Below are 13991 nucleotides of genomic sequence, written 5' to 3'. Positions count from 1 at the left end.
GAACAAGTTAATTAGTGACAGAGCCAGGCTAGTTTTCTCTTCTTTCCAGTCTTAATGCTAAGCTAGGCTAATGTTGCCGGTGGTCATATTTACTGTACAGGCTGGTGAGTGGTATCAATCTTTTCATCTAACGTCACACTTTTTTCCCCCCGGTCCTTATGCTAAGCTAAGCTAACTATGTCCTGGCTCCAGCTTCATATTTGCCACAGACTTTGGGAGTGGTATCACTCTTCCCATCAGGCCTTGCATCTTTCTCAAGTAAGAAAGTGTATTTCCCAAAAGGTCTTTTTCAAGCATCTATTGTACATGTTGTGTCAGTGAGCCTGGCCAACTAGTAGTCTTGCAAAAACCTGTAAAACCACAAAGTGTCACTTTTACTCCTTGTTTTTTTCTATATATTAAATAAATGAGATACAACACGTTAACGTGAGTTAACCAGCTGCTGGCCGTAGCTTCATGTTTGCTCTGCAGATATGAAAGTGGTAATAATCTTCTCATCTAGCTCTCGGCTGGAAAGAAAACACACATGTTCCCCAAAACGTCACACTAGTCCTTCCTAAGGGCTTATTATAAAGCTCTGATACAAAAACTGACACAAATTGTTAAATCTTGGATTTTCCAGCCAGTTAACTGATGGGCGAGCAAAATTCTTCCACACATATCAGTTGTGAAACACAAAACTCAGAAATTTGGAAAGGCTATAAATGAAAAGAAGTTAAAAAAAAAACAAAAGACTGTTTCCTTAAGGGAAATGAAAAGGGACGGGGCCGGGAAGACTGGAGCCCGTCTGTGGAATTCCAGATCCCGCCGCAGGCCATCGAACACGTTGACGTCTTTTCATTGGGGCCCAGACTGTGTGAGAGAGGGGCAAGAGCTGAAGAGAAGGCCTCCACCCTTATTTTGACCTTCTGTGCCACTCCTCTTCTAATTTGTTTATTTCTCTTCTGACAGTCTCTTTCAGCTCTAACTGCTCCTCTCGGTCAGCTCGACTCCAAATCCGTCTATCTGGCTGCGATCTTTAACGGACGACTGCATGACCCGACCACATGACCACCTCCTCGGAAACCCGGCCGACACTAGAAACTGCTTCTGCCCCCCCCGAGTACCTTTCTGTATGGACGGCATTTTCTCCGGTTATTGAAACACAGGTCAGGTGTGCGACCCCGACAGGATATTATCGCCGTCTTGGAAAAATGCCGGGCAGATGCTGATTTATTTCTTGAGATATTTCAATTCTTTATTTTGCAGAGCAACTTTACAAACGCCTACAAATGCCTGCTATCTGTTTTTGCTGTTGGTTCAAAGTGGTGAATGCAGATCTTTAAGCTACTTTTTTAAAAGACCTAGTGATAAATTACAAGGACCGAAAAACCGTCTGCCAGGATAAGGTTTTTAATCAGGGAGTTCTATTCCCATCAGACGGGAGCATCTTGAGAAACACAACGTGACAACCTTCTCTCTCAGGCTCACTACCGTCCAATCTTCCCCCCCCCACACTATTGATTAACTGTAGAGACTTGAGGAGGACATTACGAACTATCAGTAAAGAGCTGGAAAAGACTGATGAAAAGTCAGGGGAGATGAGAGAGAGTGTAATAAAAAGGAGAGTGAGACAATGTCACCGCTTTGATACGGTCGGCCGGCAAAAACACAGATAAATGTAATTTTCTTCCTCTCAAAAAGGTAAAAAATTGCTCCGACCTTAATTAGAACAAGCGAGGATGAAATATAAAAGTTACCGTCGTAGCCAGCAGCTTGCCATAGGTGAGATGTGCTGGAATGTGGTCCGGCTTGGCTCGCAGGGATTCTCTGTACCAGTGTTCAGCCTCGGTCAGCTTGTTCAGTCGAATGTAGGCCTCTCCTGCGAGAGCAAAGTGAGCGTCGAGTCAGGGGTCAGGCTGTCAAAAGGTTAAGACATCACACATCTTCCCATTGTTCAGCTGTGAGTCCAAAGCTTTCAACCCAGAGGGGCACGGCATGCGGCCTCACACCCCATGTTGTTCTATTTTTATCAAATGAGATGTTTACTTGTATGTTGCAAGGCCCTGAACCAAGAGAATGCAGATGTTTCCCTTTGGTTTAGAGTGCCTCGGTGCAACACATAGTTTACTACTTTGTGTCTTTCACAAAAGCAGATCTTTGATACCCAGTCAAAAACTGAAACGAGCAAAGTTGAGTGTGTGGCTGAAAACCACGAGGAGAACACATTGGGTCTGTAACGCACTCCCTCACTCTGCTTGATCTGTCAGACATCATGCGATACCTCCCCCACCCTCTGCCTGCTAACACCTAAGAAAACAATACCCTCTCTTTCATAGCCTTCCAATAACACGTGGATTATTGCAGACATTTGACAACAGCGGCTGGTGATTGAAAACAACACACTTAAAATCAACATCATAACATACTTAGGGAAAGAAACGGAACGTAACCCAGTTGTGAACATTTCACAAGAACTTGAGCGGACAAGTTGTTTGGACTAGAGTGGACTGACACTTTAATTCTGAGAGGATTAGGTCTAATCTCTGCCCCGATAGGAAACTGTGATAAGCAACAGGTGTCCCACGCCTCATCGCAACTCGGGGACCTTTTTAATTATTTGAAAACACACATTTTCCTTTCTCCTTTTCCTACGAATGAGCAATAATGCTGTGTAATAACACCTCATAACGCACACGCATATACCTCCCCCGCCCCCCGAGATGTAAAGCAATGCAATATATTTTCAAGATGATATCTATCAGTACAGCCTTATGTTTCAGATTTAAGTGTTGGAAATCCATAACATTTTAGCTACATTATCACAAATTCACCAGCTAACATCAAATAGAGCACAAATAATGGATTAGAGGATCCACATATTGTTGTAAAATAGAGATTTTGTTTTTATGCTTCCTATATTCCAATAGCCAATAAAAAATACTGAATAACTTCAGTTTAATAAATCATCAATGCGTTTGATAGACAAACTTATCTGGATTTTAAAGATTCACCAGCAACCCAAAGCAACCGAGCTACTCTCAAAAACACGTGTGCACTGTTTCGACGCGACCGCTTCATTAGCTCATGGGTTAAAACGTGGCCAAACATCGTGTCTCGCGCTCGTCTGTATGAGATTAGCACAAACATCAACGTGCAATTAGAAGTGACATTGAATCTTTGAGTTGCTGAAATGCAGCCCCTCGGAGTGGAGCATTCCTCGGCCCACCAGAGAGCGTTGGAGCGAGACCAGCAGGGTGCAGATTACCACCCAGGTCTGCTTCTGATGAAAGCTTCTGCTGCTCGGCGTCTGACAAACAGCATGAGAGCAGCGCAGCGAGGGAAAACTGGAGATATGTATGAGCAGGTGTGTCAAATGTGCAAATCAGTTCAGCGAGGGAACAACGGCATGCTGGCTCGGTGCCTCCATTACCGACTCCTTAACGCCGACTGGAGTGTTCGTCAACATTTTGACATAATCTCGGCAGCTCTGTCAAATTGCATTTTGCCAACATGCGAACCCGTGGCACTACCAAGTCTGGATTAAAGACATCCTAGGTTTCCAGTGTGTGTGTGTGTGTGCGTGTGTGTGTGTAAGCAGCTGCATGTGTGTGAGTGAGAGAGAAAAAAAAGCAGGAGGGAAACAGAGAGAAAAAGAAAAATGTTAAAAAAGCAAGGAGAAAGCAGATATAATGAGCTTGAAAGCAGCTGTTCTGCAGCTGGAATATAACAAGATGGCTTGTTCTCTTCGTGAAAAGCAAATGAACTTTGTTAAACATGATAGACCACTGCCTCAAAACGCTGTTTAACAGAATTCATTCGGGATATATTTCTTACAATTTCACTGATATAAATAGATGTTTGCTTGATGTCTCATTTTTTAAAAACATTTTGGGACAATCTACTTTATTCTAGCACTCCTTAAAACCTTTTGCCCAGGCTTAACCTAAACACTAGGCTGCAGTGAGCTTAACCTAGTTTTCATCTTCATATCTAATAAGCACGGGCTTATGCTAAGCCCCAGGTTTCAGATTTACAACTGGGAATGTGAACCTGGGGTTAACATCTTCTGACTTCTCACAGCGCTATAGCGGCATGACAAGTGTTTGCCTTCTTGAGAACATCTAATCATTAATGGACAAAGCAATCTAGAACCACAAAACAACAACCATTCTTTTGGTGTTGTGTTAACTTATCTAACTGATTCCAACGTTTGTTTGGGGCAAATTCCCACAATTCTGGGATATCCCGGCTCCGCGGTGGGTGTTCGTGAGCCCCAGGATACAACTGATTCAAAGTTGCAAGAGTAAAACAGCTAATAGGGCTGTAAGAAGTGGTCTTACTTGCAATTAGTAATCCACTAATGCTAATTTAACGTTTGGTTCAGTTAAAGCGCTGCCTGTCCGGAAGGAACGCAAAGGTCATTTGTTAAAGGGACCCAGCACCAATTCTTCCATAATACTTCAGACTGTTATATTGTGTGGACTTAAAAACAAAAGCAGCTCTTTACCCATCATGTTGTAGAGGCTCTGTGGCGCAAACTGTTTTGGCATTTTCTGTATTGCCTCTTTGAACACCGTGAGGGCCTCCTGTGAAGGAAACAAATACAACAACAAATACAATGAGAAAAAAAAGAAGGCGGGGGATGTTTGCATTAGAGCGAAGAGACCCAGCCAGAGAAACTGGCGCTGTGGTAACTAGTCATCCCTCCCCTGCAGCTGGGGCCCCGACACCGTGAATACACAGCGTGGAATTGGGGAGGGAGTGGAGCAGAAAGGGTCTATCCTCGGAGTCACGGCTGTTAGGACGACGAGAGCGGCGTCACATATTGACTCTGAGGATGTGTAGAGTTGTAGGTCCAGCGATCTACCTCAGAGTCCCTCCAAATTTAAATGGTAGAAGGAGCTGCAACGACTTTATTGCTGAAGATCGGAGGAAGTGGGACTTGCTCTTTTCCTCCAGCGTGCCAACAATTTATGAAAGGCCTTATTGAATCTGCAGTTCTGCTGCTTCAACCCTGATTGAAAAAGCTGGTTGGAAAGCTGGTTACTTCAGCCACCACTGTCGGCCTTTAGGGACATGAAAGAGAGCACATTTGTGAGAAACAGCCTGAAGAGTATTTGCACAAAACACTATGACACCAGCGATTCTGGATCATGTCCACTAAAAACTGAGCATTTTTCTCAGTGTTCCAAAAAGCTCGTTGGGCAACAGTAGGCATCATATATCTCAGTTCACTCCGGTTTTACATTCCCCAGCATGTTTGTTGGACAAAACATGTTTGCATGTAAACTACAGCACAGTTTATTTCATATCGTGGCGCTCCATCACTGACAAAGCACGTATTGATTGACTTATCCTATCTCAACTTACTAAAAATAAATATGTAAGTGCAGGAAATTAGTGTAACTCAGCACATAGCTAGGTCTGACACATGTATATCTCTGTCGTAAGCTGTTACTTAATATGATCAATGTCCCATCAACAGTCCTTCGCCTGCCAAGAAAGTGCCCGGCACTCTGCAATCAACACTAAACAACGTATTATGTAGCAAAATGTGAAGTGCATTTTTCTGCAGTTTGGGTCCTTTACCTCCTGGTGTCCCTGTTCGTGGAGCAGCTTGCCCAGGTTGTACAAGCAGCTGGTGACTGAGCTCTTGTGGGCGTGGGGGTCCTTCAGGTTTTCATCGGGGATGTCAGCGCAGGTCAGGAAGGTGCGCTTGGACTCGTCGAGGCGACCCTGATTCATCAGGATGATGCCCGTGTTCAAGTAGGCCGCTGTTGGGAAGACAAAACATGGACAATCGTGTGAGTTCTCGTTTGGCTTGTATCAGCTGATTAGGCCGGCTGTTTCCTTTGATGCTCAAGCCGACTGGTAATGTCCAAATGGATTCATACGGGTGGACAGTGGACAGTGCGGCTGCTGTAATGTGACTTCATGCGCAGGACTATTACGACTGAGGCTTCCTCCACAACCCCAAAGTCATTTTTGGATTGTTGATTTAACAAGATAACATTGATGTGTTTATTCAGTGGGCTTTAATTAATTAAGTAGAAACCTTGCTGCTTGGATTCATCGAGAGCTCCCTCAGAGAGTTGAACCTCATAACTTACTACATAACCATTTCGCCCCAAATGGCCGTTTCCTTCTCACAAGTGTCTCTCACTGACCTGAATCCTCAGAGATCAGTGGTGCTGAAAAGTTGAGTAATGGCCATTTCTAGATTACACATCTGAGGTGGAAATATAAACCACTGTTGCTCTATGTAATGCTTTACTGTATAGTTGGCCTTTGCATGCATCTTGTGGGATAGTTTGGTTGCTTGTTAAACTCAAGACAACATCAAATAATCAATACGCAGCTGGGGAGTAATTAATCTCTGTGGACCGGCCTCTCTAAACAACTCCAAGTCTGGTTGTTGGAATAAATTAACTTGACAGAGCAGATCAATCTGGAGGGCTCCTCTCTAGCGTGTTGATGTGTAATCAAGTTGAAGGGGGTTGAGAGCCAAACAGCCTTTATTCTTCCGACCTAACAAGTGGACTTCTTCCTCTTCTGCCTTTGGAATTTGTTATCTTAAAAGCTCACATTGTTTTATTCCACATCCTCACAGGCTACGTGGTGTTGCATTAGATGATCAAACTACATGTGTTTTTTTTTTTTTTGTTTTTTTTCCATCGCATGGATTTGCAATGAAAGCAGAACAGATAAGAAAAACTACAGATGGACAAAAGCAAGTTGTTTTGACCGATTTTATCTTCAAAACTGAGTTTCTGTACCCAACAAATGTGACACAAAACAGCTTCGCTCCGAATATTAAATAAAGAACCGCTACCGTTTTCACTAGGTAGCTCCCAATTAGTCAGTGAGTAATGTTTAACCTTGAGAAACACTTTTAACTGTCACATTATAATCCTGCCTTCAACACAGCTGCCGCTTGAGGTAACTAATTAAGCTTGTTATCGACTATAACAGATTGGATAATTGCACGCTGAATTAAATGTTCTAGTCTTACAACGATTTTGATTAGGTGGATAATTAATCAGGGGAAGAAAGAAGGAGACGTCTAAGATTCTCTGTTTATCTGTCATTGGCTGATGCCTAGAACAATGGGGAGTTAAGTTATTGCATGATCGGGTAAGATTGTGAGCGATTTGTTCTAATAAACCTGCGGAAGGTGACGTTGTATGAAAAATGTAATTCCAGCAAAAGCAGGGGGATAATTCTCACAGGATGGAGATGAAGAGTGATGAGCGAAGAAGACGCTCGAAAACTGTGAGGAAAGAGTGGACGCGGTTATTGCGCGAGGGATGAGGTGAAACGAGAGCGCCACGGCCTGAATTCATAAGAAATGACATCATGCAGTTGCTTGATCCGTTGACATGACTCGGCTCTGAAAGCCAGTCAGGCGGCCGTGTTGAATGTTGAATTCAGTCGCGTACCCGCTGCCCTTTGCCACCCATTCCTCTCCCTTCCACACAACCACAGCTGTTGTTCACTGTTGCCTGGACACAGCTCAGCCTCAACCACAAGAGCTGGAGATTGTCAATAAAAAGAAAAAAGCTGTACTTACAAGCCAGAGTTGGCCGGCTCCCAATGGCCAGCTTATAGTACTGAAGTGCCTCGGAGAACTTGTTGCTCTCCTGTAGCAGCAAACCACTGAAACAGACAAAAGAAAGACAGTACAGGCAGTTTAGAGTTTTAAAGAAAGAGGAGGTGTTTTAAAGTTCAGAGGCCTCTGTAAGCATGAGACGAGAACAAAAGCAGCTGATGCACGCGAAGATGAAGATTTAGACATTTGAGCATACATTGCGTGTTGGCTGAAGATGTTTTGTGTTTCCCCCTCCGGCTACGAGAGCATCATTAATAACCCTGTCAGACAGACAGCCCTCTGGGGAAAACAAGACAAGGCGACACCTCCGCTGAGAGAGCAGCTCTCATCAATGGACACACGCACATGTAAAATGAGAACGTGTCCATTTGTCCACACACACACACTTAAGTCATTGAAACAGCCGGGACACAAAGAAAATGGAGGACAAAAGCACACCGTGACATCCACAGAGGCAAAAGAACGTGAGCATTAAGGATCACGGAAATATAAATTACAACACAGTAGTATGAAAAAAAAAAAAAAAAAAAAGGACACCAACTCACAGGTTATACAGCATGTCGGCCATGTTGCTGCGGTAATAGAGGGCATTTCTGTATGCCTGTTCAGCCTCCTCCATCTCGCCCTGGCTCTTCAAGACATTCCCAAGGTTGCCCCATGCTGACAGGTTACAACAGAAAAGGTTAATCAGACAGAGAAATCAGAACATTCGTGGCGACCTTCGGAAATAACTTTTTTTTCTCCAGAATCTCTAAAAGCTGTTCGATTAAAGCATCAGGAGAGGACATTTCTGTGGCAGGTAATCATTTTCACAGGTTCAGTTTTTTTCTTTTTTTTGGTTTACCCCAAAAGAGAAAGACATTAAGGACAAAGACAGACGGGGGAGGTTTGAGCTAAAAGCACCAGTCAATGCTCTGACTGGCTATGAAAAGAAGACCACCACAGAGCTATTGCGCAGCTGATGGCATTAGGGTTTGAAATAAAGTGGAGCTTTTATACATTTTGTTCAGAGACCATAGGGTGGGAAAACAAATGTATAAGGGAGCTAAAAAACCAACATAGAATCAAAATAGTAGCTAACGTCAATGGCTATGAAACATAATACCATCTTTGATCTGTTTTAAGTGTTACTTTATAGTCTGCACAAACTCAACTTGAGTAATGACTCAACACACTGAATCTAAAAACAACATTAAAATAGATAGCGAATAGGCCTAATGAAGTCATTGTGTATCTATGGTGTTATATCTTTTCTTCTTGCACAAGCATTATTGAATAAGAGGATAGAACACTGGCTCCTGCTGCTTTTGTTGACATGCGTTTAAAGTGTTCAAATATGCAGCCTGCCTTTGAGCAATGTAGTTACAGTATTTAGTTCTTGAAAATTCCCAGAATTTTTAGTCCGTACACAGAAAAGCAGAAAAACCACCCGAGCGTCCTCCATTCATCTGAGCTCAGTTGTGCACAGATGGATTCATGAAGTGTCTTTTTACAGGGAAGCTTGGTTCACTCTGAAATGTCCGTGTTTGAGGTCGGGTTCTGTTCAACTCTCATATTAGCAATTATGAATGCGAGTTGGGGACATTGCTGCCGCTCGGTTTTCGGCCTGATGGCCTGCCAAAACAAACAGCTGTTACGCCTCGGCTCCGCTCAGAATTTGAAAGGGAAATTAGCTAACACAACATGTCCCGCTGTTGCCTTGCGAGTACCCTGCCCTGCTTCCCCTCCTCAGCAGCTCTGGCAACTTTGCTTCGGGTAGAAATCTGTGTTCGATGACCTTCAATGTGGAGGCGGCTGAATGTGTCATACACCGTTACAGGTGCCAATAATAGACGGGGGATGGGCTCCTTCCAAGTGAGGCAGGGCGTCTGGTGTCATTAAACAGATTGCATGCTGGGTATAAGAAAATGTATGCTATAGTGGTACTACTCTGTTGTATCAGAGGAGCAGAAATTCAGCCTTGAGTAGTACAGCAGACTCATTTTGCTTGTTGGGCACTGCCTTGTGAGCACTTGTATATTCTGTGGTAAGGCTGAGTGACGAAGAGAAGACATTTTGAAGCAGCTTGACTTTGAATTATTAAGGGCGGCAGTAGACAGCAGCACACATTATCAAATTTAAAACCGTGCCTACGAGCTCGCTCACTATTCAACCAAAATATGATGGGTGAAAGAGGCTTTGGGTGCTGGAATGTATCAGAGAGTGTATAATGGGGTGTGTGAGTGCGGTCGCACCGTCGTGCATGCAGATGTGAATGAAGGGGGCCTTACCTTTAGCAGGGTTGACATAAATCCCCGACTTGTAGAGCATCTCCTCATTCCGCCAGTCCCGGTTCCTCAAAACAGTTTTGACACCGAAAAGAAGGACGACGCCGGCGCTGCAGTACACCAACAGCGCCCTGGAGGACCTGCGTCGCAGACGGACGTACAGAGACCTCATCCCCACCGCCACCAGCAAGCAAAAGCCCATGCTGGGGATGTAAAGTACTCTCTCTGCTATCACGAACCCCACGTAGAAAAACAAGTTTGTGGCGGGGAGGAAAGGGATGGCCAGCAGGCCCAGCGAGAACACCACAATGTTTTCGGTGGTGGGCAGTGGAGTCCTGCTCTCGTAGTGCTTTTTGGTACCATTCTGTGCACTATTAATGTGAGCGTCCGTGTGGGAATTGTTCAAATGTTCCTGATTGTTGTATTGGTAACTGTGCCCGTTACTGTTCCCATTTCTGCCATTGGTGTAATGATGCGCTTTGCCATTGGTCTCTTTGCCTTTGGCCGTCTGGTGCGTCCGCAGGCTGAACCAAGCCAGGAAGAGCAACGCAACATAGAAGAATACGGTGTGAGTGTTCCTCCAATCGGCAAGGCTCCTGATCAAAGGCAGGGCGTCCATTGACCAATCAAAGCTGAGCGTGTCCGGGCAAAGGAGAAGCCAAAAGTTGACGGCGGGCAGGTAAGAAAAGGTTAGCGTCCTTGTGAGGAGAGCGGGCGAGTCGGCTGCCGGGTTGTCGGAGTTGGAGAAGTTGGGGGGTTTGTTCCCCATCCAGTAGAAGCGGCAGGCCAACAGGACGGCTCCCCAGGCTGCCAGCAAAAACACATTCAGCAGCAGGTGGACGTTCTTTCTCTGAGGGAACAAAGAAAAACACAGAAACAGTGATCAAACGCTCAATCCACAGGATCGGAGAGGAGCGGCTGTTGCAGAAAACGTACTGCACATATGGAAGCGTCAAGCTAAATGTAGTTTTCTGGGTGCTCGTAATATTTATGACTCTTGTAATCTTCACATTTTACTATGAACCGGGCCTATGGATTGGAAATTGATAAAAGGAAGGCCCGATTGAACTTCTACTCTCAAGAAAGAAGAAAATAAATTCTGTTTTGGCTGCTGTTCTCAATCAAAAACGGCATGCTGACTTTTCATTAAAGCTAGAACATTCACACAATTAATCTATTTTTTTATAAATTAGATGACTTTACAGCAGAACGTTCTATTCATGCATCCATTTATTTCCTCCATGGCCTCCATAAACATCTTAAAACAAACACAACTTGTTGAACTCCATTCATCTTAGTACCGACTCGATATTAAATACTTTTCCAAATGCTGTGTCGGAATGCCTGTGAAATATTTATAGTGTGTTTGGTTGTTTAATACTTTGCCGTCAAAGCTTTGAAAAATGACTGGACATATTTCCCCCGCAAGCAAGTTTTCTTTTAAGCTCGGACCAAATGACCTTCCACATTGTGCTCATGATGGAAATTCTAATGAGAAAATGTTTAGCTTTTTCTCAAATCAGCAGCAGAAGCATGCACAGCAATGCCCACTCGTATCCTGTAGCATCCTGCATAAGCTATGCAGCAATGGATGCTTCCATTAGTCTCAGGAGTCTGAATCTAAATCTCAGGGCATCACAGTCCTCCCTTTCTTCTCAGACAAATTGCTTTTCATTACTTACAATCAAACCCAAGGCAACACATTACTCTTATTCCAGTGGATGTGATCTTTCTTCATCTCCACAAACATGACTCATCTGTGATCATAATCTTCATATCAACACTGCTTTGGGGGTGTACTATTGATTCCCTCGCCCGTCCATTGTTATTTGCAGATTGCATCTGGAAAGAGATCTTCAGTAACCTGCGGGGACATCTGCCTGCAAGGCGAAAGCGTTGTTGTCTGCTAATGATCACTGCTAATGCAACGAGCTGCAGCTCAAGAAATGGAATGAAATGAGAAATGTCACCGGAAAGACGCGAGATAACACCATGACAACACCATGACAGCTCATTAGAATATCTGCTGTCGTGCAACGAAGGAGGTAAACACCACAGCATGAAACCACAATGCAATCGAACACAACACGTTCGTGTGTTCAGCGTGTGTACTGACGAGTGATGGAAGAACTCCATCGGCAAAATGTTTCCTTAAGTGCTCGGTGGAGGACCAGGTGCACTTGTGTGGATAAATCACAACACTGTGGCGCTGCATACAATATTAACAGTAGTTTTTGAAAATATCAGAAACTTGAAAATAAACTACTTGTATAAGGTCAACTCTGTCAAACCCTTCGCTGAAGGCCTGACAACAACCCGGAGAGCAATATTTCATGATGATAAGCCACTGCTGAGGAAGATATCCGGTTGCTTGGCAACAAAAGGTCATTGTTTCAATCCACATCACCAATTCTCATTAATATGAGCAACTGCCAAAAGGTGTTACAGTCAGCTTGCCATGCAGAGAGAGTGAGAGAGTAAAGTAATGTATCTTATATAGTAGGAATCAGTAGAGGGCTAGAATTATGAGAAATGTTATCAGATAGAGTTCAAGAAGATTAAAGTGAGAATAGGAAAATCAAGGCTGTGTGAAGGGTGAACCATTCCAACATTTCAAGGCGTAATTAATCTACTTTAGCAGGAAACCCAATGTGAAAACGGATGCTCAAACATAAAAACTAAAGACCACAGCTAAGCAACTGAATACAAAACGATGGAGAGAATAACAAATAATTGCATTGATCTCAATGCTATTAAAGATTTTTTTTAAACAGGAAAGGTACTGACATATGTTGCTATATACAGATACATACAACTGATATTTTGGTGCGAGGTTCCATAAATAAGAGCAAAGGGGAGTTTTGTCATGTTATAATTCGATGTGAGTGACATGAAACTGTGCCAGTTCAAGTGAAAGCTGAAACAGAAAACACATGGGTCATAAAGCAAACAATGATGTTGAAAGGGTCTAGTAGAAAATAAAAGCCCAATTTCCTGGTGAACAAAGAATAATAGCATGCCTATGTATCATTTTAATTAGCCCTCGGTGACACAAAAGAATGGAGCATCTATGTTTCGGCTGATTGTGGGACTAACCACTGAGGCATGCTCAAACCAACACAAACACATCCATAAAGACCAGATGACATAGAGGCTTTATGCATCTCAAGAGAAGAGTTTGGCGTTTGTTGCCATTCTAGCCGAGAGTTAAATGAGAAGTTCTGGAAAAATGACAGCTAGCAGCTGATTAGCTTAATTCAACAGATGTGAGAGTGGTGTCAATCTTCTGATCTAAATATCTGCAAGAATCGTAACTCACATAATGTCACACTCCTTCAATACTCAATAAGATATTATCACCTTGATGTGTCTTCTCTAGATGTACCGTTCATATGTTATGAGGTCTAAAGTAATACAGCCTATTGAATTAAACTTTGACAAAACTTTTTAAAGTTTGAAACAAACTGATATTATTATCCCCGTGGCATTCAAATGTACAACAGTAAAAAGTGCAGCCCACACTGAAAATCTGTCATCCGAACTATATATGAACTCTTCTTGGTATGAATGGATGCAGATTATCCTCTTCAAATCTCTACCACTCAATGTACACTTTGAGTCAATCCCTAAAATCACTGAAGAGGAAAAAACGGAGGTCCTCTGTCGACACTTTTTATCTAAGCAGGTGAGCGTAAACTCTTCAAAGAGATGGAGGAGTGAAGTGGTCTGTGAGGTCCGGGGGCTGTACTTTGTGCTGACTTTGCCAGCGAGGCCTGCTGAGCAGGGTTCATACATCTCAATCACTGCTTCAGGGAGATCCAGCTTGGATTTATGAGGCTCTTCTACAAGCTCTCAAGTCGCCTCTCTGGCCGAAGTGGCTGCTCACAAGACACCCCCCTTAAACTTATCTGAGAGCACTCTAGAGGAGAGACTGGAAGAAAAGCCTCCTCTGCTTTCAGAGCAAACGGGTCATCAGAAATTGGGTGCTACTGTATATGCATGGGGCCGCGTGCCAGGTTCCCAACCAGACAACATTCTGAGACGATTTATTTTGCCGTTCGTGGCCGATTCGTGTAAAGCAGCTTTTGTTCCTGCTGCAGTGAGGCCCCACCGTCCGAAAGGGCAACGAGGTG

At 43.7% G+C, this 13991-nt stretch overlaps 1 protein-coding gene across 1 annotated transcript in view; it reads right to left on the bottom strand.

The window, feature by feature from the left end:
* The window catches only part of tmtc2b (transmembrane O-mannosyltransferase targeting cadherins 2b), an 85970-nt gene that overhangs the window by 18625 nt on the left and 53354 nt on the right, over positions 1-13991 (bottom strand). The window contains exons 3-8 of the mRNA XM_034535483.1: positions 9862-10708; positions 8137-8251; positions 7553-7638; positions 5572-5756; positions 4490-4568; positions 1740-1861 (exon numbers count right to left, since the gene is read on the bottom strand). Coding sequence (XP_034391374.1) covers positions 1740-1861; positions 4490-4568; positions 5572-5756; positions 7553-7638; positions 8137-8251; positions 9862-10708 — 1434 coding nt within the window. The remainder of the gene's footprint in view (positions 1-1739; positions 1862-4489; positions 4569-5571; positions 5757-7552; positions 7639-8136; positions 8252-9861; positions 10709-13991) is intronic.

The sequence above is a fragment of the Cyclopterus lumpus genome, chromosome 6, assembly GCF_009769545.1.
Source record: "Cyclopterus lumpus isolate fCycLum1 chromosome 6, fCycLum1.pri, whole genome shotgun sequence".
In the NCBI taxonomy this organism is placed as follows: domain Eukaryota; kingdom Metazoa; phylum Chordata; class Actinopteri; order Perciformes; family Cyclopteridae; genus Cyclopterus; species Cyclopterus lumpus.
The sequence above is the reverse complement of the archived record's forward strand: the minus strand, read 5'-3'. Positions and strand labels throughout refer to the sequence as shown.